The sequence below is a fragment of the Rhipicephalus sanguineus genome, chromosome 11 (genome assembly GCF_013339695.2).
Source record: "Rhipicephalus sanguineus isolate Rsan-2018 chromosome 11, BIME_Rsan_1.4, whole genome shotgun sequence".
In the NCBI taxonomy this organism is placed as follows: domain Eukaryota; kingdom Metazoa; phylum Arthropoda; class Arachnida; order Ixodida; family Ixodidae; genus Rhipicephalus; species Rhipicephalus sanguineus.
The window spans coordinates 55,665,780-55,691,428 of NC_051186.1; the positions used below are offsets into that span (position 1 = coordinate 55,665,780).

Consider the following 25,649-nt stretch of genomic DNA (forward strand, 5'->3'; position numbering starts at 1 on the left):
TTAAGACCTGCCACGGTGGTGTAATGGTTATGGTGTTCGACTGCTGACCCGAAGCTAGGTCACGGGTTCGACTCTTGGCTGCGGCGGCCCTATTTTCGATGGAGGCGAGAATGCTTGAGACCCGTGTACCTAGATTTAGGTGCACGTTAAAGAACCCCGGGTGGTCGAAATTTCCCGAGCCCTCCACTACGGCGTCTCTCATAAATACAAAGTGGTTTTCGGACGTTAAAACTCAAATATTATTATTACTGTATAGTACTCAACGAGCGGCCACATTATTATATATTTGTTTTGAAAATTGCCTTGGCAGAACAGTAAACTCACGTGAAGCATAAATGTGTAAACAATAGCAGATATAACGCAGTTATTTAAAAGTAACAATAAAGCAGAGAGTTCATTGTGGCAGCACATTTCAAAAGAGATATTGCAGCGGCCACACCGAAAAAAACAATAAAGTGACCCAGGTAATGTATGGAATGCAAAAGAAGGACAGCTAAAAAGCATTTGTGTTAACAATCAAATTATCATTTCAAAAACTATTTGAGTATAGATAACAAGGGAAACAAGATATGGTACACCGAGATATCTTTTCTTAGGTATAGGCTTGTTCTATTAGAACGAGCATCGGTATCGGTGAAGCTATAGTTCTTATAACCTTATTTGCATATAAGTCAATGTCATCGCATGTAATACGGCGAACTTACATCCACGAGGTCCTTCAAATCGCTGGTGTGAAAGCCACGAGACGCAAGTCAACTTCGTTCTTGCATGCTTCAGATTTCGTAATGAAGCACCACGCGAGAGAATCGCCTTGCCCTCACTAGAGGACTCTGGCAGAAAGATAAAATTATGTCGCTGCCCTTAGTTATATTCAGGTGGCTTAGTGGCGCCAGAGAGTCGGTAACGACACTGCAAAGCCACTTTCTAAAAGCGTTGTGTGAGACTAGTCATAGCTTTTCGTTCAGTGCGGTTTGCCGAAGAAACCACAGCAACGACCTTATAGCCGCTCTCTCCTTCTCTTTCATCCTTTCGTATCCCCATTTCCCCTTTCCCCAGTACAGGGTAGCCAACCGGAGTATATTCATGAGTAACCTCCCTGTCTTTCCTCTACCTTTCTCTGTCTCTTTAGTGGCGCCAGTACCAGCTTGAGAAGCGGAGTTCAGCCAGCGATAATATCTTTGCACGGAGGTGCTGCGATAGCAGTATCTTGTATCTTAATATACACGATACAATATTGAATGTATCGGAAATACAGATACAGATACTCGTCTTGCGAGACTTATCGCGATACAGATACAAGATATCCAAGGAGTATCTAAGATAGTATCTAAGATACATGTATCTTCGACATGTGTATATATGTGTATATATACGCATACACATAGAAACACAGGAATATACGTAAAGGGGGGGGGGGGTCAGACCTTTACCCCACACCTGGCATAGCCAGGAGGGTTGGCGATTCAAACCCTCCCCCGAAATCTTTCACTTTTCCACGCGCATGTATACACGCGCACAAAAAGACGCACATACGAACGCACACAAAAAGGCGGTTGAACTCCACCCCCCACCTCCGGAAAAAAATTTCCGGCTACGCCTTCTTTAATGACGGTTATTTATGAAGTTCAGCCCACAACTCACAATAACCGGTGGCCCGGTCCTCCCTGCCCATTCACTGTAAAGCGAACCGTCATAATTATGAATATGAAAATGTGTGTACGATGTTTATGGTCGGGGTTTTGCTTTTCCACGACAAGTCGATCTTGCGCGAGAACTCTTGGACGAGGCACAAAACGAAGGCGACGCACACGAGCGCTTGTGTGTGTCGCCTTCGTTTTGTCTCTCGTCCAAAAGTGTTTACGCTAAGACCACGGCCGTGGCTAAGACGACCTAGTATCGTGTGTATATATATACAGCACGTTAAAAGTAAAATGACAGAAGGAGAGCGTCGCCTGCATCCCGTCTTGACGTCTTCCGGCATGTTTTCTCGAGTTTTCAATAATAATCATATCTCCGCGACGCGGAGACGGCTCCTCGTCTCCGATTCCGATAAGAATTCGTCGCCTCTATATTTTGCAACCCAGAAACGGCGGAGGCCTATCGTCCGCTGCAAGCGCGGGTGCCCGCGTACCCGGAACGCGGGTACGAAACGTGGATCCCCGGTCAGGGAGGCGGGGGAGGGGGGGGGGGGTGCTGTTGCGCGGTGCACTCTTTATCGGCGGGTCCTGACACATGCGGTTGCGTGTCTCGACTCGCAGTAACGGATACGTTTAGGCAACGGCTCAGATAAGCTTGGAGTGAGATAAAAAAAAATATAACACACGCAGGTCTCAACGAGGGAAGCTCATTTTGACGCCCCGTAACACGTCGTGCCGGTCAACGCGTGAACGGGTCGCGGGCGTTCAAGAAGGGTTTCCCAGCCGATACGTCCGCAGTTCTATTATTGAAACGCACCTCGTGCAAGGGTTATGCAAACACAAGGGGGCGGAGTACTGTTACAGCCCAAGTTTGTAGATAAAGCCATCTTTCGACTGATTAGGTTTGTGCTGAATTGACAGTTCAAGATAATTCAAGTGGCTCGTCTAGAAACCTGACTACTGTTTGGTAAGTGAGCGACCGTGTGCCGTTTTCACTGAAGTAAACAGTGACTGTACGTGGGTAGCATTGCATGGTAATGTAAGGTGGATAATTGGGCAAGTTGGTATATCTTCATCTTAACACAGCGCACACACACGAACACAGAAGAACACAGAAGAACAGCGCTCGTGTCGTCGTTTCCTTATTCTTCTGTGTTCGTGTGTGTGCGCTGTGTTAAGATGGTAATGTAATTCGTGAAGGATAAGTGTTATTATTGAGGTTTCTTGCATGACCAGTGTTTAGACCGCTTCGTATAACCTTTCGTTCTGTTGTTTCTTGAGTAGGCGTTCCATAAAATACGCACCTGTCGTGGAAATCCAGAAAAGACAGAAGTTCAGGAGAAGATTGCTCCAGCGACTCCCGGTTTCCACGAATTTTACACCTGTCGTGGCAGCTTACTAGGTACGGCTTGGTGCAGCTGAAGATGAGGATGTGGGCTCTAGGGGCGTAGCCAGGGGGGGGGGGGGGGGGGTTTCGAACCGCCCCCGAAATTTTTCAGTTTTGCTTGCGTATATATACACGCGCACATACAAACGCACGCACGAACATACATAAAATATGGTTGAACCCCCCCCCCCCCCCGAAAAAAATTTCTGGCTACGCCCCTGGTGGGCTCCATTCCGGCTGGAGGAGATGGGGAAAGGAAAGAAGTAAAGTCAAGCAGACGCGCGTCCACATTGCTATCCTGCGCTGGAGAAAGGGGATTGAGGGATTAAAAGGATGAAAGAAGTGGTGGGATTGCGTAAACTTAGTGAGGCCGCGGTGGCTGCACTTGCATGAGGGTGAATACAGCAGCTGTACTTAGGTTTAGGCGCACGGTAAACATATAACCTAAAGTGGTCAAAATTAATTCACATCCGCCCGCTATGCCCTACTTCACATCGTGGTTTCGGCGTGTAAGAAACCAAAATTTAATTTTTTAATTCCTCCAAGTAAAGACAAATAATGACTGTTATGACTTACGCCGAATATTATCGTTTGTTTGTCTAATACCTGCAACCAAAGGGTGCCCACATAACTTATGATAGTGATAAAGGGCCTAGATGCTATTTTAATTGCGAATCATTTCTTAGCGGATCCTGGGCACTTTGAGCGTTTCTACCTACGTTTCTATCTGCCAGTGCAATTGGGCACTCGGAAGAAAGGGATCGAGTTAAGCCAGACGTAGTTCCCTATATACACTGTGTGAGCCATAACCTGAAGAAGGTGGCTACCCGTTACGGCATCCCGGTCGTTTTCTCAGCTCCCAACAAGTTGGCTCAATTAATTCACATCCGCCCGCTATGCCCTACTTCACATCGTGGTTTCGGCGTGTAAGAAACCAAAATTTAATTTTTTAATTCCTCCAAGTAAAGACAAATAATGACTGTTATGACTTACGCCGAATATTATCGTTTGTTTGTCTAATACCTGCAACCAAAGGGTGCCCACATAATTTATGATAGTGATAAAGGACCTAGATGCTATTTTAATTGCGAATCATTTCTTAGCGGATCCTGGGCACTTTGAGCGTTTCTACCTACGTTTCTATCTGCCAGTGCAATTGGGCACTCGGAAGAAAGGGATCGAGTTAAGCCAGAGGTAGTTCCCTATATACACTGTGTGAGCCATAACCTGAAGAAGGTGGCTACCCGTTACGGCATCCCGGTCGTTTTCTCAGCTCCCAACAAGTTGGCTCAATTATGCCCGCGTATCACACGCGAGGAGCTGAGGGGCTGTCAGAAGCAGCACAAAAAACCTTTTAGGCGTTGTGCACAAGGGGTGGTATACGAGATACCCCTAAGCTGCGGCAAGTCCTACGTTGGACAAACGGGACGTTGCATTAATGACAGATTGAGGGACATGCCAACAGCTTAGGTAAGAGAAATCATGCGCACCTTCCTGCGCATTGCAACTCCTGCGGATGTGAACCATGCTTTGAGCAAGTACTAATCCTCGGTAAAGGCAGACAACATACGGCTAGAGAGTTGCTGTAAGCATTCTATATCAAAAAGAAAGGTTCTGATTGTGTCAGTGACACTTCGATATCTTTATATTCGACAGAAATGCGCTTCCTAGATACTATGTTGGCTTGACCATGTCGCTGTACGTCTGATGCTCACTGTTTGCGCATGCGCGGAAATGTTTTCTTTTTACTGTGCCTTTCATAGTCTGTCATTAAACAGTTGGTAGTTGGCGCTTCTCTGTCTTCTCTTCTGCTTCTTCCTTTTTCAGGAAATCTATTTCGCACCTCGGTTGTATGTACCTAAACAGAGGGAGGGGATGGGGATGAATGACATATGTTACAAAGCATGTGTGTGGCTTTCACAATGAAGTCAAGGAAATGCGTGCATTCCTTCGCATGCTGTATTTTCACATCTATCCGCGTTGTTCCTATAATTCGCCAATAAGAAGCAGCGCATCAGTTCATGCCATCTTTTGGAGATCGCTTGGCACCCTCAAGGGTCACCTACCAGATAGAGGGGGTAACATGCTTTAAGAGTGCGTTATCCTGGAACCCAGAATGAAGAAAGGATCGCAGTGATCCGCACAGTAATGCAGCTGCGTGTAATTATAGTGATTTACGCACACACAGGCTTTCTTTTTAACACGATAACTGACTGGCTTCACTAAGATGATTATGCGCTGCCAAGCGAACACTCGCGTTGTAAAATCCAATAAACGGGGCTCCAAATTACAAAATTGCATGTACAGACAGATATACTTCAAGTGTTCGTATCAGATACACGCCTGTCAGGATGAGGTACCGAAAAAAAAAAAAAACTTTATGCCGAAAGTTGCGCGACGATTGCGATGGTGACGAAATGAGGCACGAACCTTCGCAGTGTTTTTAGAAAATTAAATTACGATTCAGTCCTTTTTATACAAAAAGAATTGATTTCACCATGTTTCGCCACTGCCAATACCGGAAGGGAAACCTGAGACTTTGTGTGAAATTAACCGTATAAAACCTATTACAACAAGACAGACGTTCAGATGTAGATGGAGGTATGAAACGAGGTGGTGCAAAAATCGCTGAACGGGCAGTGTCGCTGGAGTCAACGTTTTCGACAAGAGGAATTGTCATCACTATTACAATCACAGCGTGTATTGTCATTATTACAATCACAGCGCACATTGCCACGATAGTAAAGTTCGTGTCGTGACTTTATATACAGCGGACGTCACCGACTCAAGAGAAGTCCGTCTATTCTTTCTCACTCCAGTGACTAAACACTCCTAGGAAGTACAGTATGAATCACACTTGTCTAGAGCAGCCAATCGGCCACTTCAGCCTCCGTTGTTTGTAAGACCGTGCAGAGACCAACGCCGCAGTTGTACCAGACATAGTCACGCCTCATGCTGCAGGTCCTTGTGCTGAAAGTAATAAGGGGAATTCAATGGCTCGTTTCCTTTGTTAGACACAATAGCAATGAGGTCCTTGCGCTGTAATTCAAGCATGAACAGAAGCCTGTATCTAAGGTGAGATAGCAGCTGCGGACGGTGACAGCGTCCAAAGCCACGCGCTCGACCTCTCTAGACAAGTGCGGTTCAGACTGTAATTCAGATTGGTTCGAACTGCGTAAATATGTATTTCGAATGCATTTCTAATCGTTCAAAGACTGAACAAAAGCAGTCATTGTTTGTCGAAGGACATTCGAAAGAAAAAAAGGGACGCCATGGAGACGTCGGATAACGAAGCAGTGACCGCGAACGTGGACCGTATCAGTGTTTTCGCCAAGTAGAGGTCCTACACGGTCTATGCTGCTCAAGAGCCCACTTCAGTCGCTGTGCTGCCGCACGCGTGGCACCTTTCCCTCGACCGGCACAAAATGAAAGATTCTCTTGAGGTTACTGCACCATGCAACCCTTGCACAATGCTCGGTGTCAACGTCCAAACCTAATGTTTCTTCGTGGCACTCCGGGCGTTATCGCCCTAATGAAAGAAACGCACAGAAGCGTTCATTCGATCTAATCGATGACTCTTCAGCCGGGACAGTGATGTACCGGATAGGCATTACATCCGCTTCGCGAGGCGAACTGCACTAGAACCGCCCTTTACATTTCGGTTTGACACTTTTGTTGACACCTTGGTTGACCCCTTGTTTGTCCACTTGGGTGAGACACGAACACCTTGGTTGACATTGTGGCACCTTGCTTGGCACCTTATATAGTTGTCATTCTGTCGCCTTAATTGATATCTTGGTTATTATTATATGGCACCTAGGCTGACACCTTGGTTGTCATTTTGGCACCTTGGTTGACACCTTGGCTGAAACCTTGGTGGACACTTGACCCCTTGGTTGTCATTTTTGTCTCAGCACTGCAGGCACAGATACAAGAAAGGGCGCAAGGACGATCGCTGACTGCCAACTGAAGGTTTCTCGCGTTGTTCACGCACATGTATACCTTGTGAAGAACCGAAGGAAAGAGGAAGCCTGAGTTTGCTTGAGGTACCCGTTGCTGCTCATCCGTTGGAGAGCTAAAATGACTTCGAAGATGTCAACGAAAAAGATTATCGAAAATTGGAAGTTCGCACCGACTAGCTCGCGTAAATACCATTTTAAGCACAGAGTTCTCTACAACATTTACTAGAAGCAACTGTGGCGCTGCGATCGTTTAGCCACCATGGTAATTGCGGATAGTACGCGGACTTGCCTAGTCTTCGTGCTTGCTGCTTCGAACGCACTTGTGGCTTTGTTTATTGTTTTGTTTTAGCTTTTGTTCAGGATAACATAATGGCTCTTTGTGAACCTCTTGAGCTGACTGGATTTGTTCTGTCTTAAAGGGTCAAGGTGGTGAAGTGGAACTGCTAAACTTTTGCTCTTCTTGTGACACAGCGGCTGCAGGCCACAAGGAGCCACACGGAGCGCAAAAAACGAAGTTTACGCAAATCCATGTTCTACCCATCACTCTCATGCTGGCTGAAGTTCCATGCGTTGCAGCTCACATAGATACTAGCACCAGATTTCTCTTTCGTGTACTATTATGAAACTATGTGCTTTAAAGAACACCTCGGTTATTGCATCGGGCTGTCCGAAGGTGAGAGCATCTAGCACTAAGATACTAAGAGCACGCTCAAGACAGATAAAGATGTCAGATGGATTCCCTTCAGCCGTTTTCAGGAGAAACTCGCGCTCCCTTAACGTCATCGCGATGTTATCGGAGGTCGTTATGTACGTTGGGTCATGACGGCGTTTACCCCGTTGCGGTAATCGGCGCCGGCACCCGGCCTCCGCGAGCACTTCGAATTCAAGGGCCTCGGCGATTGCACGCTTCCGCCTTCGAGATGGCCCCGACGCCTCCTTATGCTGAGCTGGTTTTTATTTACTTTTTTAGCTTCTTCTGCAGACACAAGCCGCGTTGGCATTTTGATGCCAACTGCGCTCGAAGTGTTTGCTCGCGCGACAAACGATGCCTTTTGGCAGAGGGAAAAATTTGACATGCGGAAATAAGCTATACAGTACTCAGAATCCGGATCCCGCGATGTTGTCCAGAACAAACCGGGCAGCGCAAAAGAGTAAGGCGAGCATTGGACAACACAAAGAAAAGTGATTGATTGATTGATTGATTGATTGATTGATTGATTGATTGATTGATTGATTGATTGATTGATTGATTGATTGATTGATTGAGTGAGTGAGTGAGTGAGTGAGTGAGTGAGTGAGTGAGTGAGTGAGTGAGTGAGTGAGTGAGTGAGTGAGTGAGTGAGTGAGTGAGTGAGTGAGTGAGTGAGTGAGTGAGTGAGTGAGTGAGTGAGTGAGTGAGTGAGTGAGTGAGAGTGATTGAGCCTATTGACTTACTACGTCAATGTCCGTAAACCTGTAGACGTTCCTGAAAATTAGCTTGCTATGGACAGTTGCGTGTAACCATGTTACATCTTCGAATGAATGACTACTTGCAAAAGGCAACCAGCGCTCGGACATGTAGCACATAACGAGGAATCGTCCAGACTCTGTAGCGGGACTGCGCCCCCATGTTAGGGTAATTTGAAGTTTAAAGCTTAAGAATGAAAAAAAAAAACACATTATGTGAATTACGGGACAAGTACCAATCATCGCGTCGTGGACATTGTTCAAGTCGTGGTTTATAGAATAGGGAAAAATATTACACAGCGTCGGCCCAACATACTCACAACCCCATACATGTTCCTTATCACTGAACGAGTGGCTTGTCCTTAGAGGAAAGAAAGACACTATATTAGGATAATTTTACAAAATAGACAAAAGAATCTCCCATCATAATTCCAGAAGAATTCTGGAAATGCAAAGCGCACCAGCGCACTGTATACAACGTTCTGAGAGAATAGTGTATTTCACTGTGGTGTCAAGAAGATATCAGGTCCACAGCGGTAACGCAAAACGCATTCCTAACAAAGGAGTTCTGATTTAAAACTCATTACATCTGACGAGTTCGTCGTGGTGCAAGGGCCTTCAATACGAAGACAATGAGGTCCCTCAACAAGTATTGATTATAACCTACCGCTGCCAAGGCTGACGCTCAAGCACTTGCGATCGCGGGAGCAACATTGCTAACGTCTATGCATTAAAACAAGAAACAACGACTTCTTCATTTAGAGTGGAGCAGTGGCGAGTTGTGGGGCTTGCCAAGCTTCAGTGGCACGTATAAACACCAGGAGTCTTCGGGGCACATGGGACGGACAAATTTTGGTTTCGCTTAGCTGTATACAGCGTCGCTGTTAGATGCAAGGCAGATCAAAAGGCAGCTGGGGCTAACAAGGGCACCTTTCCTGAGTGTATTCAGTCGCATATATACATAATGAGTGCCGTCGTATCACAGTCAAATCACACAATCGACGAGTGACGGGCGCTGATAACGCCAGCGCACGCTCGCTCACTTTGCGAAATCCCCGGCCGCGATTGTCCTGCAAATATGTAACAACAGTAAATGCAATGCGCTGTAACCTTTATCGCCTGATAAGGCGCTCGCCAATGTCAAGGGCTTCGCGTGGAAACAAAAGCCGAAGGTCTCTCATGCGTTATCATCTCCTCGGCGATCCTCGCATACTTCACACGTGTTGTCTGGGAGTAGCTGCACGCGTTGTGCCGCGCAAGCTTTAATTAATTGTTGGAGTTTCACGTCCAAAAAACCACGATATGATTGTGAGGGACGCCGTAGTGGGGGGGCTCCGGAAATTTCGACCACGTGGAATTCTTGAACGTGCCCCTAAATCTAAGTAAACGGGCCTCTAGCATTTCGCCTTAAGGAACCCCAGGTTAAAGAAGCCCAGGTGGTCGAAATTTCCAAAGCCCTTCACTACGGCGAGCCTCATAATTATGCCGTGGTTTTGGCGCACAAACCCCCCACATTTTTATTATTTGTTCCCTGTTATGAGAGAGTGTAGTGAGAAAAAGACGCAATTCTTTTTTTCATCCCTCGAAGGGAACGCGGCTCAGCGTCTGTAAGGAATGGAACAGCGGCACCAAATGTAAGTTTGAGAATCATATTTCAAAGAAACTTTACGGCACAAACACGGACACAAAGGAAACCAGTGACCAAGACACAAAGGACACAATGAATTTGTGCCCGTGTCTTCACTTGCACCGTAGAGTTTTCTTGAAATATGAATCGCCGCCGACCAGATCGAACAAAGAAATAAAGCTCGCTTAAGTTTCAGGAATGACAAGTGAATCCCTGGCTATGAACTTTTGAAGAGATACTCCAAGGATACTCCGTTGGGAAACGCTCGTTAAATATCGGGAGACGTGTATCCGTTTACGAAGCACTCAAGCCGCGATAAATCTGACAACAATATTATAGAGTGTGCGATTACTGCAGCTGGGGAAGCAATGTGACGAAAGACGCGGTTAATTTTCCGCTGACGCGATTCGCATGCAGATCACATGATTGGCTCGCAACAATAGCCACCCCTTTTTATGTCCACGTTATGCCTCCCCCCCCCCCCCCGTTATCACGATAGAAACGCACTTCACGATATACAAGTGTCGCGCTGTAATCAAGTGGCGTGGTCTCTTAAGAGTGAGCAAATATTCGCTGTCGGCTATATACAGTCAACCGCAAAAGTTTACGGACCACGCCAGCGCGTAGCCAAGAGCCTCTTCGCGACGTTTCCGCTACGTAAACGGCGATCGACAGCAGTGCTACGCCCAAGACGCATATCCCTCGCTTAATCGATGAAGGAAGGAAACATGAAAAGGAGAAGGCAGGGAGGTTAACCAGAAACACTTCCGGTTGGGTACCCTACGTTGGGGTATCGGGGAAGGGGAATAGAAAGACGAGAAATAGAGAGGAGGGAAGAGGGAAAAGAGAGAGAGAGAGAAGAGATGCACTGAATTCACTGCAGCGTGCGGGATTGCACCACAAGTCAGAGGCGTTCCCACAAGCCCGTCGTTCTCAAGAAAACACAAGAGTGCTTAATCGATGGCCTTGCTGTTTTCCCACGGGGCACGAATATTCCCCACCTTTCACTTTTTAGCACGAAGCCCTCTTCGGCAGCCGTGGCTACGAGCTTCTGTCACGAGAGCAGTCGATCAGCATAACTGCTATCAGTCACAATCTTTCTCAGAAAGTGATATCTGCCCAACGGCACACCGTTCGAAGCACGCCGTGGTAGCTTTGATTTAGCTGTCAAAGTAGAAGCGTGATGTTCATGCCGCAGATAAGCGCTGTGTGTGGAAACAACGAACTAACAATGTTCTGCGCTGCAGGAGAAAGTTCATATACCAGTGAAGACCATGCAGACGCGTTTCCGGCCCAGCGCTGCGGTCTACGGTGGATGATACGCCGCTAGGTGGCACGGACAGGCAGTTTGGCACGAGCTCGCGTGGTCTGTAAACTTTTGTGGTTGACTGTACAAGGTGAATTAGTACAGCGTAGCACATTGGTCAGGAGTACTTCCGTATTGCGCGCACCCGTTGTATATGGATCGTGGCTGTCACGATTAACGCGAAAAATGCCACGTACGTCTAACCTATGCACTGCTCTTATTAAAAACAGGCAACTATAGTTGTCTGCTTTCAATAAGAGCAATGGTACGTGGTGTTATAACAGCGCATAGGTGTTACCGAACATTACCAATCATTTACCCTTACTTTAGCCAATACTACAGCCAACATGAGCCGCCACTAGCGAATTGTAGCCAACACTAGCCGATTTCAGTGGTGTAAAGTTTCATGCAGACTAGTGTAACACTAGTATAACACTAGTGTAACATTTCTATGCGGACAGTGCGGCTACATCGGTTTATTGTCAGATTCTTCTCTCGCTCGTCCTCTTCTTCTTCGCTTCTTCTCGGACCGCTAGCGATGTGGATCGCTACGCTCTTGCGGCCGGCTGTCATTTCCCTCATGCTTCTAATGTGGTAACACATTTCCGATAGATGCCTTTTCTGTTCCTGCACTTGGTCCAGTATAATACAAAATCTTCAAAGTCCTTGCTGCTTAGCATGTTTTAGTAAAGCACGAACCAGTGAATAGCACTTGGCACCAATCCTTTCCTAACCAATATCATAGGCCCGGTGTCGATCTCTGGCACCTTTGTGCGACTCCACCGGTTTATTAAGGTGAAAACCTTAGATGCTTCAATAAACACGAAAAGTTACCGTCGGCGGCGCCGTCAACGCGACTGACGCAAAAAATCATCAATATGTGATGGCGTTTTCCTATGACCTGATCATGACGTCGCAGGTCACCAAGGTTTGTGACGTCATCATGACGTAACGTCATCATACGCCATGGCTGCTTGGTCAAAGGTGGACCGATCCCAGAGGCACTGGAAAAACACGCGAGGCGCAGAAAACCTTCCGATGCCTCCGATCCCGGAGGCAGTGCAGAACCACGACTTTTCGCAACATTCTTTTTTCGCTCGTCTTTTCTTTCCTTCTCCCTCTTCTCGGGTGGCTGGCGATGTTGATCGCTACGACTAGTCAAAATTAACAGTAGCGTATTACCACTAGCTAGTACTACAGATCAGCCCTAATTTTTGGTGAGAAGTCGGACGTCAAAACTCCTTACAAATTGCGGGTGGAAGACGTCAACAAACAGTGTCTTCAAAACTGAAATCTAGGATTTTACACACTAACACCACGATATGAGTACGAGGCAAGCCGTAGTGGGGACTCCGATCTCATTTAGATCACCTGGAGTTATTTAAAGCGGACTTATATCGAAATACACGGGCGTTTTTTTTTTTGTTTTTTTTTTTAGGGGCGAAGATGCCGTGGGTCTGTCCATCCTCCGTTTGTAGGTTTGTTTGTTTGTACTAGCCACCTCTAGTTCGTGAGAAGCGCACGTTCTGGTATGCAGTAGAAGAAGACGACGTTGACGAGTGAGACTCGTGCGTGTTCGCCTGTGTAGCATTCTTACTTCTTTACTGCGCGCGTTTTGGTGTGCAGTAGAAGAAGAAGACGACGTTCACGAGTGACACTCTCGTTGCGTGTTCGCCTGTGTGGCGTTCTTTCGTCTTTACTACGTCTCGTGTTTTCAACGACACCCGAAGACAACATTTCAGAAGTAACGCGCCATGAAGCTCCCTCTTGGCACGCTTTCTCTTTAGCTCGGAGTCGCCAGATGGAAGACAAGGCTGCGGAACGGAGGGCACGGAAGGCGGCGGCAGCACGCGCTCGCAGACAGAATCCTGAGGTGAGAGCCCGCGAGGCCGAAGCACGTCGACGCCGCGAAGCAGATTCCGCCGTTCGAGCCCGCGAAGCCGAAGCTGCTCGACAAGCTGCACGGCTGCGGCGAGAAGACCCCGCCGTTCGAGCCCGCAAGGCCGAAGCTGCTCGACAAGCTGCACGGCTGCCGCGAGAAGACCCCGCCGTTCGAGCCCGCGAAGCCGAAGCTGCTCGACAAGCTGCACGGCTGCGGCGCGAATCGGATCTTCAAAATGTGAAGGACCGTGAAGTGGCGAGAAAGCGCGCGTACCGGCAGGCAGAGCCCGAGGCTGTGCGAGCACGTGAAGTGGCTGCAGAACGCATCAGGCGGGCTCTGCCCGAAGGCGCCGACGCGCGCTTCCAGCGGGACTTCCTTGATAACAGTTTCGACCATTGGTGCCGTGTGTGCGACAGATTGCGGTTCTCAAACAATCTAGTCACGATATCTTCCATCAAGAAGGACCACGTTCGCGCCAATGCCATCGCCGTGCTGTAGCGCGAGTTCGCTTCGCCCCACTCATCATCATTCACCACGAGGATAGGCTGTGATTTTTTTTTGCGTCTTCTCCCCGATGGAAACGTGGGAACAGTGGCCGGCAATCGAACCCGCATCCTTGATCTTGGCAACGCCACATTATAGCCGCGTATATATAGTCATTACGAAGAGTGCACAGCTTTTACATGTCACAAAACATAGAGACAGCGAGAACTATATCGCGATATGAGCAGCAGCTTTTAGTATAGCATGGCAGCGGACGCAATCTGCCGACTGCTTGAGTGATGTTCCTTATCGCAGTGGATGTGACGTGAAGTGCGTTGCATTTTTTCCCCTTAAAAATAAGTCTATTCGGCTTTTGACGAAGCCAAATGACCCTATAGTATCAGTAACTCTCACGCGAGGTTTAGGCGGTCGTCAAAAGCCAACCTGCACTGTCGGGTAAGCGACTCTGGGTTATAGAACAATTATAGAAGCGAGAAACAGAGACTTAGAGTAAGGCTTCGGCGTTTTTTCAGCAGTATGACATGGTAACTAAAATGCGTGGCAAAAGGTGTGGCTCCTTCCAAGTTAAAAAACAAACCTGGGAAGGGGCGAAGCATGCAGTGTGCGCCGATGTTTCCCGCAGCAAAATCTTTACTTTTTACTGCTTTACCCGCCACCGGTCCATAACGCACCATCACTTTGCAGATATGTTTCAAGTAGCGGTGTTTCAAATAGATGACTTTCGTATATATGCACGTTTGTGTCTCTGGTTTTAGATAAGACACTTGAGCGCCTTGGTAAATTTCGTCGGGGATTCTGACACCGCTACTAAGCCAAACATAATGTTTTAGGCAATAACGACGAACCTTTCATAGTATGGACCGGTGACGAGTAGTGGGATTTACTTAATTTTTGTGGCGCATACCCGTTTATGATGGACCGTGACGACGACATGACACGCCGACAAGGCTAGACCCTAAGGTGCTTCGCCCCTAAAAAGAAACTCACACGTACGGTCCCTTATGCATTCGCCTAAGATGACTCGAAGGCGAAAGTCTACTTCGTCTTCTTTTGCTTCTCTGTCACTTGTATTGAGCCAACCCCCCCCCCCCCCCCGGCCACTCCGACAGCTTTCTACACCTAATGTGGCTTTGCACTGACTGTCTCCGTGATCGGCCCGCCTTTGACCAAGAGACGATGTCGTGGCCTCATGCTATGCCGTCATCATGAAGTCATGGTGACGTCACAAATCTTCTGGCGATCTGTGATGTCATGTTGACGTCACTGGGTGACTGCAGTGATGACGTCATATTTCACTGAGGTCACTGGACTTTTGGTGTGTCGTTAGCACGCATAAACGCACTCGAGTATCACGTGACTTTTGAGCAACTTCCATTACTTTGTTTTTGCATCACTCGTGATGACGCCGTCTCGCGATGTCTCGACAAATCTCGAAATTTCTTGACTCTACCAGACACACATAGTGCTTTCGCCTTAAAATTGGCTGAATTTGAACTTCGCGATATCGCTTAGAGTACGTTTCCGTGTGTCAAATATGTTAATTGTTTGCATTCTTTGTACCGCAGGCCCAGTCAAGAATCCACGCTACCGCGAAGCCCTTCGATATTGCCCGGCTGGGACTCCTGCCAAGGCAAGCAGAGCGTCATTGCGGGTGGATAGGGTGATGGACAATTTGTCGGGCACTCCACGAGAGCGCCACTTCACGTGAGCCGTCAAACAGAGCTGAAGTGCCCTCCGCGATTATCGCACGCTTCCAATCGCGTTCCTTCCCAGCGCGCCACTTACCCAGTTTCAGGGCTGAACAGGGAAACCGACACACCGTTCTTCGAAGAAAAGGAAGACTAAGGACAACAACGCATTCTTGGTCGATCCGCTAGAGCGGGTCTGAGCCACCAGGGCACAAAGCTCTACGACTATTGCTTACGTGGGACTTCTAAAGGACCGCGTACCTTGTTCCGCAAGGAAACTGAATTTAAAACCGCCGAACATACGGATAAGGGCTCTATATCTTGTACATATTATAGAGCTTGACGGAAGAAAAGGAAAACAAAGACCAAAATTACTCAGTTCATCAATTTAACCCGTGTAAATTCCCAATTCGCTTGAGTTCTGCTAACAAGCCGCCGTGCCAAGTGCAACTGTTCCTCCACATTTGTGCTGCTCGCCGTCTTCCCCGCCGCAACTCGCGAAAAAGCACAACAAAGATGACGTCCACCGAACCGTCCACGCATCCCGTCGCAGTGAAGGTCTTCATGGCCCTCGTAAAGGTCGTTTTGGTCGTCTACGACGTCGTCACCTTCCCGGTCTACTTCGTCCTCCAGCAGCCCTGGGTGTACTGGAAGAGAAAGAGCATCTGCTACGCCAAGCCCGTCGTGGAGGGAGACCCGTCGTCACCCTATCGTCGCCTGAACAGCAAGTCGATCCCCAGCTTGGAGGGCGTCAAGACCTTGGACGAAATGGCCCGTACGGCAATCCGGCTGTACTCCCAGAGGCCTGCCGTGGGCGTCCGACCAGTGCTAGGCCACAACGAGGAGAAGCAGCCCAACGGCAAGGTCTTCCGGAAGCTCGTCCTGGGAGAGTACGAGTGGAAGACCTACGAGCAGTTTGACGGCCAGATCGACCTGACGGCACGCGGTCTGCACTCGGTGGGTGCCAAACCCGGTCAGAACCTGGCCATCTTGGCTGAGACGCGGGTCGAGTGGCTCCTGACTGCGCAGGCCTGTTTGCGCACCAACGTCCCGCTCGTGACGCTGTACGTGACGCTCACGAACGAAGGCATCGTGAGCGCCATCAACGAGACCGAAGCGACCCATTTGGTCACGTCAGCCGACTTGCTGCCGCGCGTCCTCAGTGTTGTGAACAAGATGCCTTCGCTGACGCACATCGTGTGTATGGAGAACGCCGACTCCAAGCCGCTAGAGCAAACGACCGAAGGTCCGCAGGTCAGTACTTGACGCTTACACGTTTCTTTAGAGGTGCGAGTAACTATAGACGGTTGGTTACAACCTGAAGAATAAATACAAGCTCCGCAATGGCGTAGCCAGTGGGGGGGGGGTCCTCGTAATGTTTCAATTTTGCATGTGTATATTACCCGCGCACATGAAAACGCAACTGCAGCGCGCGCCTGCCATTCATATGCGCGAGGGTCGTGCTAGTCGGTTTCCGTTCTAACCGTGAGTACTTTTTCGCTGCTAATGTATATACTGCGCATATTAGGAATTGAAAGTTCGTCGTTCCTACTTAAAACATTATGTTTCGCTGAGTGTTGATGTCAGAATCCTTGTTGTATTTTAACGGGAAGTTCAAGTTTTCGACCGAGAACCAGCTACAGAAACAAGAGTTTGCATGGGAAAATCATCAACCTGCAATGAAGAATGACGTTCTTTTCAATTAGTTTAGTAAAGTAGTTAACTTCTGCATGTTGTTTGAGAAGGTGAGCGAAGCCTTTTAATGACGAAACGAGGCATTACTGTCGCCATGTGTTGTGTAGGGCAGGAGCGCGGCGTAACCCGCGGCGGGCCGACGGAGAGGCCGAACGACGGGAGGGCGCGCGGAGTGACGACGCAGAGACCAAGCTTCGGCGAGACGGACGGGAGACTGCCCTCCCGCGTTTATTGCAGGCGGTTTTAAGGAGAGAGAAGAAAGGCTATTGGTCAGCGAGGCACGGGTCACATGACCGGCATGACCACGCCGGATTGGTGGTAGCACAGAGGCATGGCAGAGACCCAGCTCCCCCCAGTAGCATGAATAGAAAGCACAACAGCACTGGTGTCTCAGCATGGCACCAGGGGTCGCACGACACAACATCGTCCCGCCCTGGGAAGAATTGCATCCTTATACAATTATAACTGTGGTACATCAGGAACCACTAAAAAAATTCACATTCAAGTTCTCCTAAAGATGGCACCTGCAATACGCAGAAGTTCAGTCCTAGATGTACATATTACCACCTATGTTACACACACAAAAAAAAGTCACTTCACCACGCCAACACAAGTGCCAGCTTGCACTATGCACGAAAAGTTCACACACACTAAACCTCTGCGGCTATACTGCGGGCCTCTAAGGCAGTATAGCCCCAGAAGATGCGGACTACTTTAGTCTGTGATGTAGTCCTTCAAGTGGGCTGGGGGTTGGCGCGTCCGCTGTGGGCGACGTGACCCAGGCCCTGCAGGAAGACTTTGAGAGTTGCGGCTGTCGGGAGCCGACTTTGAAGACCCGTCCCCATCTCTCCCAGAAGAACTTGGCGGATTGTGGCTGCCATGAGCCAACTCTGAAGACCCATTCCCATCACTCCCAGGCAAAAAACTTTGTGGGCTGCGGCTGTCTTGAGCCGACTTTGAAGACCCATTCCCATCTCTTCCCTCCCCCGTGTTGGAATTTGGTGCATTTACTGTAGGTGAGGAGGAACACCCAGGACTTTCCCCCTGAAGTCCCGATGGTTGATCCTGGGTCGCAGGCATCGGAGTGTGCACTTCAGCCGGTGCGTCGTCGCACTGGACAGCCGGGGCACTAGGAATGGATTGCCGAGGCAACAGCTCTGTATTGGAAGTAGAGGGAAGATTACCCAAGTCATCGTAACAAGAGAGGAGATCTGCATCAGTGATGGGCTCAGAATGAGGCATTAACGGAAGGGATGCTGCAGCTACATGCGGAACGAGCGTTAACTTTGAAGCATTCCACTTCCTGCCATCGCTGAGGAGGAATGTGGACGGATTGACTTGTTGTAGGACTGTAAGGGGTTTGCTGAACCTGAATGGACCTTTCATATGTAGCTTAACCTTTACCTTGTCGCCTACTTTAATCAGAGTTTGTTTGGCGCCCTTGCGCACATCTACATAGGACTTAGTATTCTGCTGCTTTTGCTGAACCTTTTCACGAAGTGCTGCAGGAGAGGTTTGTGGCAAACCCGGAAGCTTATGTTTACTGATGTCTAAGGTTGATCGCGGTTGGCGACCGTGAAGCAGAACAGCTGGTGAACAACCAGTAGTAGAATGAGGAGTGATCCTGTAAGACCCTAAGAACTCTGTAGTGCTCTGAATGACATCTTTCTGTTGCAGTTTAGCTACCTGAATGTGTTCCTTGAGAACACGGTTAAATCTCTCTATTAGCCCGTTTGCCTGCGGGTAATAGTTGGATGAGAAGTGATGGATAATGCCTCTTTCCTTTAAGAAATCGTGAAATTGTCTGGACGTAAACTGGGGTCCATTATCTGTAACTAAGGTTTCAGGGAGACCTTCACGGCTGAAAGCAGCATTGAGCAGCTTAATTACGTCTTGCGTCGTGATTGAATTGGTAAAAAGGACTTCAGGCCACTTAGAATAATAATCCATTAAGGTGATAGCATATGTAGGGTTAGGAGCTGTACGCAGAGGACCTATGATGTCCATACCTAACTGCTGCCATGGCTGCTCAGGCCACTGTACTGGCTGAAATGGAGGTACTGTAGTTTTAGCTGACTTATCAGCGAGCTGGCAGATGTGACATTGCCTTACAAACTCTTCCACACACCTATCCATGTGAGGCCACCAATAGCGCTCACGTAGCAGCTGCTTAGTGCGAACAATACCCTGATGCGACTCATGGGCTAACTGCAAGAAAGTCTGTATTAGGACATTTGGAATAACTACACGTTCGCCCCGCATCAGGAGTCCGTCAACGAAAGAAAGCTCTTCCTGTACGTGGAAGTAGGACATCAGTGCCGTGTCTAGAGTTTTTTTTGGGGGCCATCCTCGAGTTACGTAGTGAATGACCCGTTGCAATGCTTCATCAGACGCAGTAGCTGCCTGAACAGTCTGCTTGTCGACTACAGTGGTTACAAGGGAGACAATCTCCTCGTCCTGAACAGTAGAACTATCATTTTGTAATGGAAGCCTCGACAATGCATCAGCCACACGGTTCTGAGACCCTTTGCAGTACTCTATGTGGAAGTTGTAATACATTAGCCTGGCCGACCACCTGGAGATACGGAGAGGACGTCTGCCCGAGTTACCTGCCGCTAGCAGGGCAACTACTGCCTGGTGATCCGTCCTGAGCGTGAAACGCCTTCCCCACAGATAGATGTGCCACCTCTCACATGCAAATAGACATGCTAATGCTTCTCTCTCGCCCACAGAGTACTTTCGTTCTGCAGGAGTTAAGGTCCTAGATGCAAAGGCGATGGTGTGTAACTGAGAACCGACAAGTTGCTGTAACACTGCACCCAGACCAACATCAGAAGCATCTGTCGTAACAACCACCGGTAATGAAGGATCAAACATTTTTACGACAGGAGCACATGCAAGGCGAGCTTTCACTTGTTCAAAGCTGCGTTGCGCATCTTCTGACCAAGAAAATTGTTGGCCCTGTCTGAGCATGTTGCGGAGTGGCTCAACGAGGTCTGCGTAGTGGTGAAGGAATTTTGCGTAATACCCTGTAAGGCCAAGGAAGGACTGAAGGGTTTTCAGGCACGTAGGAGGAGGAGCATTAAGGATTGCCCGAACTTTGCTTTCCATGGGCGATATACCCTCTGCAGAAATTTTATGCCCCAGGAATGTTAACTCCTTCACCGCAAAAATGCATTTCTGGTTCAGTTTCATGCCACTCTGCGCAATGCAGGTTAACACTTTCTTCAAATTCGCATCATGCTCAGACTTCGAGCTTCCCCATACTAGTATGTCGTCCAAGTAACACGCAACATTGTTAGAGCCTTGCAAAATACTAGACATCATTCTTTGAAATACCGCAGGTGCGGAGGCTAGACCAAAGCATACTCTTTTAAAACGAAACAATCCTTCATGTGTAATGAACGTAGTTAAATCTCTACTAGATTCCTCTAGGAGCAGTTGGTGGTATGCTGATGCTAAGTCCAATTTTGAAAAGTATGACGCACCATTCAACATTTGAAGCAGTTCATCCACATGGGGCAGTGGGAACCCGTCGACGACGATGGCCTTGTTCGGTTCTCTCAGATCGACGCAGAGGCGGATGTCCCCGTCTTTCTTACGCACGACCACGAGTGGCGACACCCATTCGGATGCCGACACCCGCTCGATGACGTCGTTGTCCTCGAGTCGACGCAGCTCGCTGGCGACTTGTTGCCGGAGCGCCAGAGGCAGGCGACGTAGCTTGGCGGACACTGGTACGATGTCCGGCCGCCTCTTGACCCGGTGGACGTAGTCCCTGACAAGTCCCAGCTCCCCGTCGAACAGGTGCTCGAACCCCGGAGGCACACCTGCAGGAAGCTGCGAGGAAACGGGTGAAGCCAGACGACACGTTAGCGTTGCGCCGTCGATCAGGAGTCCCAACTGCTGGATGGCGTCAAGCCCCAGCAGTGAAGTGCCGTGTGCTGTCACGTAGAAGGTGACAAAGGCCCGCTTGCCATGGTGCTGCAAGTCTGTGCGGAAATACCCTAGGACCGGTATGCGGTGCTTCGAAAAATTCTGCAGTTGGATGGACGTTTGGAGCAGTCGGTGCTTCGAAGCGAAAAGCATGTCGAAGTCCTTCTTGGTCATTAACGATGCAGTGGCTCCGGTGTCCACCAGCAATGACATGTGGCTATGTCCTCCGACGATAACAGGGATGCGCAAGTCTCTTGGGCTAGTCGACGCAGCTTGCACGGACAGGACTGTGGCCGTGCCGGAGTCAGCGTCTTGGACGGGGGCAACTTCTTGCACCGACGCTTGCCGTTTACGGCAGACTGCCGCGAAATGCCCCTTGATGCGGCAAAATTGGCAAGTTTTGTTTTTTGCCGGACAATTTCTGGAATTCGCCAAATGCCCTGACTTGCCGCAGCGAAAACAAGGGCCAACTAGAGGCTTGGAAGCAGGCTGACCATCTTGGCCGCGAACGCCGTCCTGGAGGCGCGCTGACGAGCCCGCGTAGCCATCTTGGACGCGGCCACCCGAGTTGGGGGGGAAGCCGCCGCCATGTTGAGTCACATGCGGGGCCGCCGAGGAAGCCGACCCGCCATTTTGTGAAGCTGCTGCGTAGCCACGTGCGACGCGCTGGACGCTACCGCCGTCCCCGGCGAGCGAGCCGAGTAGCCGTTCATTCGCTCCGAATGCCGCGTTGGCTTTGTTGAGCGCCTCCAAGTCGCGTCCAACTTCTTCGGCTTTCTGCAACGTAAGGCCTTCCCCGTACGACAGTAGCTTGGCCCGTACATGTGCGTTGGCGACTCCGTGAATTACTTGGTCCCGCACTCTGTCGTCGTAAGTGGCGCCAAACTTGCACGAGAGGGCTTTCTCCTTGAGAGCTGCGACGAATTCGAGGAAGGTTTCGCCGGGCAGTTGTTCGCGGCTCGTGAAAAGGTGCCGCTCGGCTAGCACGTTAGTTGTCTCGGCAAAGAGCCCGTCTAGGAATTGTAGCAACGTGTCGTACTCCGTCGCCGCTTCCGTCGTCGACACCGCGCCTGTGCCCAACGCCGCCGGCGTGCTGGCTGTGTGTGGAGCATTTTGGACGCCTTGAGCTTCGAGCTGCTCCTGCGCGGCGAAGTATTTCCGCTGGCCCTCGACACCGAGCGCGCTGAGAAGTGCTGACGCGCGTCTTTGGTCCTCCCAGCCGCTTCCGCCGGCCGCCTTCAGGTGTACCTGGAAAATTTTTTTCCATTTATGCCACGGAATAGGAGGCGTGCCGGGCACGTCGAGGAATGGAGGAAGGTTGGCAAAAAGGGCCGCCATGTGTGCAGGAGGTAGGCAGAAGGCTCAAGCAGGAATTGGCGTCGTAGAGGGAGCCGGAGCGGGAACAAAGAAAAGTCAGGTCGACGCCAATGTAGCAAGCAGGAAGGACAAAGCACCGACGTGCAGGAGAAATGCGACTCGAGGTGAGTGTCACTTACGTCGTGCTCTTCCTGGCGTCGCCTGTTGAACCGGGTTCAGTAACTCGTCGCCATGTGTTGTGTAGGGCAGGAGCGCGGCGTCACTCCGCGCGCCCTCCCGTCGTTCGGCCTCTCCGTCGGCCCGCCGCGGGTTACGCCGCGCTCCTGCCCTACACAACAGTATCCATAGTTGGTAATCTGTATTTAATAATACCCAACCGAATACGAAGATATGAAGTTGTATTATCCTGCTACGACTTTCCTTTAATCAGTCTATACAGTGCCTTGGAATAGACTTACGTATAGCTTTGGCAAGCGTTTCAGTGAATACTAAACCGCGAATGAGAGGTGGTGCAATACCATCTGCTCACTCTTACTGTTGAGTAATGAAAAGGAACACAAAATGAAACACGGACAAGAAATACGGGATGGGGTGAGCGCTCGTCCTTTCTCTTTCATTAACTGTGCTCCAGCTTTCGCTTCTTTTCTGTATTCTCTACGCACAAACAAGCCCAAATATAGGCACTGCTCTCTGTTACACACACATACAAACGAACACACACACAAACAAACGCACACACACACATACACTCACTCACTGTGAGTGAGTGCACGTAAAACAACTAAAAACAGGACAGAGCCAGGGTTTGACTTTCAGCTGCGAGTGTTAGCACTCTATCCGGCGTCTTCTTGTTTTCCGTGTGTCTATGTGCAGTACAAGTACATCGCCGACCAGTCCGCCAGGAAGCCTTACTGAACTCCTCTCTCTGTCTTTCTTCGCAGGTCGTCCCGTTCTCCAGTTTGGCGAAACGCGCCGAAAGTTGCGAGTTGCCCTCGACCCCGCCCACGCCGGATGACGTGGCGATCATCATGTTCACCAGCGGCTCGACCGGAACGCCCAAGGGCGTCATGTTCACGCACGCCGGCCTGGTCTCGGCCGTGCACAGCTTCGCCGTGGGCTGCCAGCGCTTCGGCGTATCAACCTGCAACGACACGTACGTCTCGTACCTACCTCTGGCACACATGTTCGAACTGATTGCCGAGCTACACCTCTTCGCCGTCGGCGCTCGCATGGGCTTCTCGTCACCGCTGACGCTCACCGACAACGCCACCGCTTTGGCCCGGGGTTGTCCCGGGGACGTAACCCTGCTGCGGCCGACCCAGATCGCGACGGTGCCGCTCATACTGGACAGGCTCGTCAAGGGCATCAGCGACGCGGCCGCTTCCAAAGGAGCGATGTTCAAGGCCTTCTTCGACTACGCAGTGGAATACAAGAACTTCTGGATAAACCGCGGCTTCGATACTCCCATTCTAAACCGGCTGATCTTCAAGAAGACCAGCGCGATCCTCGGCGGCAACGTCAAGGCCGTCGCGTGCGGATCGGCACCGCTGTCAGCGCATACGCGCCGCTACCTTCAGGTCTGTCTGTGCTGCCCCGTCGCCGAAGGTTACGGCCTCACTGAGACCGCTGGCGCGGCTACCATCATGGACGCCGAAGAGGTGAGGGAGAACAGCGTCGGAGGGCCGCTGCCCAAGTGCTACATCCGCCTGGTCGACTGGGAAGAAGGAAACTACAGCGTCTCGGACAAGCCTAACCCTCGCGGAGAGATCCTCGTCGGCGGACCGGGAGTCGCCAAGGGCTACTTCAAGAACGAAGAACTGACCCGGGAGTCGTTCCGCGAGGAGAGCGGCATCCGTTGGTTCTACACCGGAGACGTGGGCGAGATCTTTCCGGACGGCACGCTCAAGATCATCGACCGCAAGAAGGACCTGGTCAAGCTGCAGTACGGCGAGTACGTCTCGCTGGGCCGCGTCGAAACGATCCTAAAGACGTGTCCGCTCGTCGACAACATGTTCGCGTACGGCAGCTCCCTGCACACGTACCTGGTTGCGTTCGTGACGCCCAACTACAAGCAGATACTGCGACTGGGCATGCAACACGGCAAAAAGGAGAACGCCACTCTGAAGGAGCTCTGCGAGGACGGCGACGTCTCGAAGGCCGCCGTGGACTTGATCCTGGCGTTCGCGAGAGCCAGCGGACTTCAGAAGACGGAAGTGCCGCTCAAGATCAAACTCTGCCCCGAGGAGTGGATGCCCGACTCGGGACTGGTCACGCCCACGCTAAAGCTTCGCAGAAAGCCACTTCAGATGCATTACCAGCGGGACATCGACGAGATGTACAGGCCGGCGGAGGACACCAGGCTGGTGTGAATGTGCGTTTGATTCCGGACGGCAAAAGCTGTGGTCCAAACCGTGAAGTACAAAGTGCCTCGATGGTATATGTGTGTGTGTGTGTGTGTGTGTGTGTGTGTGTGTTTTTGTTTTTTGTTTTTTGCGCGGTAAACGGTATGTTGTTTATTTCTAAAAAAACGAAACAGGAGACATCATTTTACCACGCCGCGGACTGAATAAATCGTTTTCCACTGGCGGATTAAAAAGTGATTTAGTGTTGCTAGTTACGTTTCGTGTACATAGTCCAAAGTCGCATTGGGTAGTGTTGTTAAAAAAGTGTCCTCCAAGTAAAAGTTCCGTAGTTCCAGTGCATTGCCCAAGCTATTTGTTGTATGTATTTCATGGATAAACATTCTACTTCAAAGGTATGTTGTGTTTTATTTATTTACTGGACAGCGCTGTCGGTTTTTCCTATAGGTTGGTTTTGTTTAGTTGATACGAGCATTAATTACCACAGCTAACTGGGTTGTGTAGTCCCCTGTCCTCCCTAAGCGATAAAGTATTCAAGCCTCTATCGCTGCCTGCTATACGCTCCGTGGGCCTACGGTAGCGCATTAAAAACAATAATAGATTTGAAGTGTCTCGTCGCATAGAAGAGTAACTCAGAAATCAATTCTGCCGCAGTCAGTGTGTGCGTGGTAGCCATATTCCACGCACAGAGCACATTGTGGGCATGGCAATGGCCTTGTCAATGTCCAAATTGTAACAATGGCCCTGCTGCGCGACTTTCAGTGCAGTTGAAGCGTTCCTCCTCAATGAACATACTCAGGGTGTTTGCGCTCTAATGATTACTGTGTATACGGGTGTACAACGACAAGCGTGATATCTATAGCCAGGCGACAAAAGTGTGTGAAGAGTGGGCCCTCAAGCCG

At 49.8% G+C, this 25,649-nt stretch overlaps 2 protein-coding genes across 2 annotated transcripts in view; one reads left to right on the top strand and one right to left on the bottom strand.

The window, feature by feature from the left end:
* Positions 1 to 25,145, top strand: part of LOC119374274 (long-chain-fatty-acid--CoA ligase 4) — a 33,785-nt gene extending 8,640 nt beyond the window's left edge. The window contains exons 2-3 of the mRNA XM_037644351.2: positions 15,317 to 16,693; positions 23,329 to 25,145. Of these exons, the coding sequence (XP_037500279.1) occupies positions 15,956 to 16,693; positions 23,329 to 24,756 (2,166 nt within the window). The 5' untranslated portion in view covers positions 15,317 to 15,955 and the 3' untranslated portion in view covers positions 24,757 to 25,145. The remainder of the gene's footprint in view (positions 1 to 15,316; positions 16,694 to 23,328) is intronic.
* LOC125756344 (uncharacterized protein K02A2.6-like) lies at positions 17,324 to 21,703 on the bottom strand. The gene is made up of 2 exons (XM_049410918.1): positions 20,623 to 21,703; positions 17,324 to 18,291 (listed from the first exon to the last, which is right to left on the bottom strand). Exons 1-2 carry the CDS (start codon positions 21,281 to 21,283, stop codon positions 17,849 to 17,851), a joined length of 1,104 nt encoding a protein of 367 aa, XP_049266875.1. The 5' UTR covers positions 21,284 to 21,703; the 3' UTR covers positions 17,324 to 17,848.
* Positions 25,146 to 25,649: the final 504 nt, after the last annotated feature.

What these genes read in the sequence shown, in the direction of transcription:
- LOC125756344 (XM_049410918.1), bottom strand. Translation starts at nt 21,283, where the DNA reads ATGTCATTGCTGGTGGACACCGGAGCCACTGCATCGTTAATGACCAAG. An exon ending in ACTGCTTCAAATGTTGAATG is followed by an intron (nt 18,292 to 20,622) that starts GTGCGTCATACT and finishes CTTCCAATACAG; the next exon opens with AGCTGTTGCCTCGGCAATCC.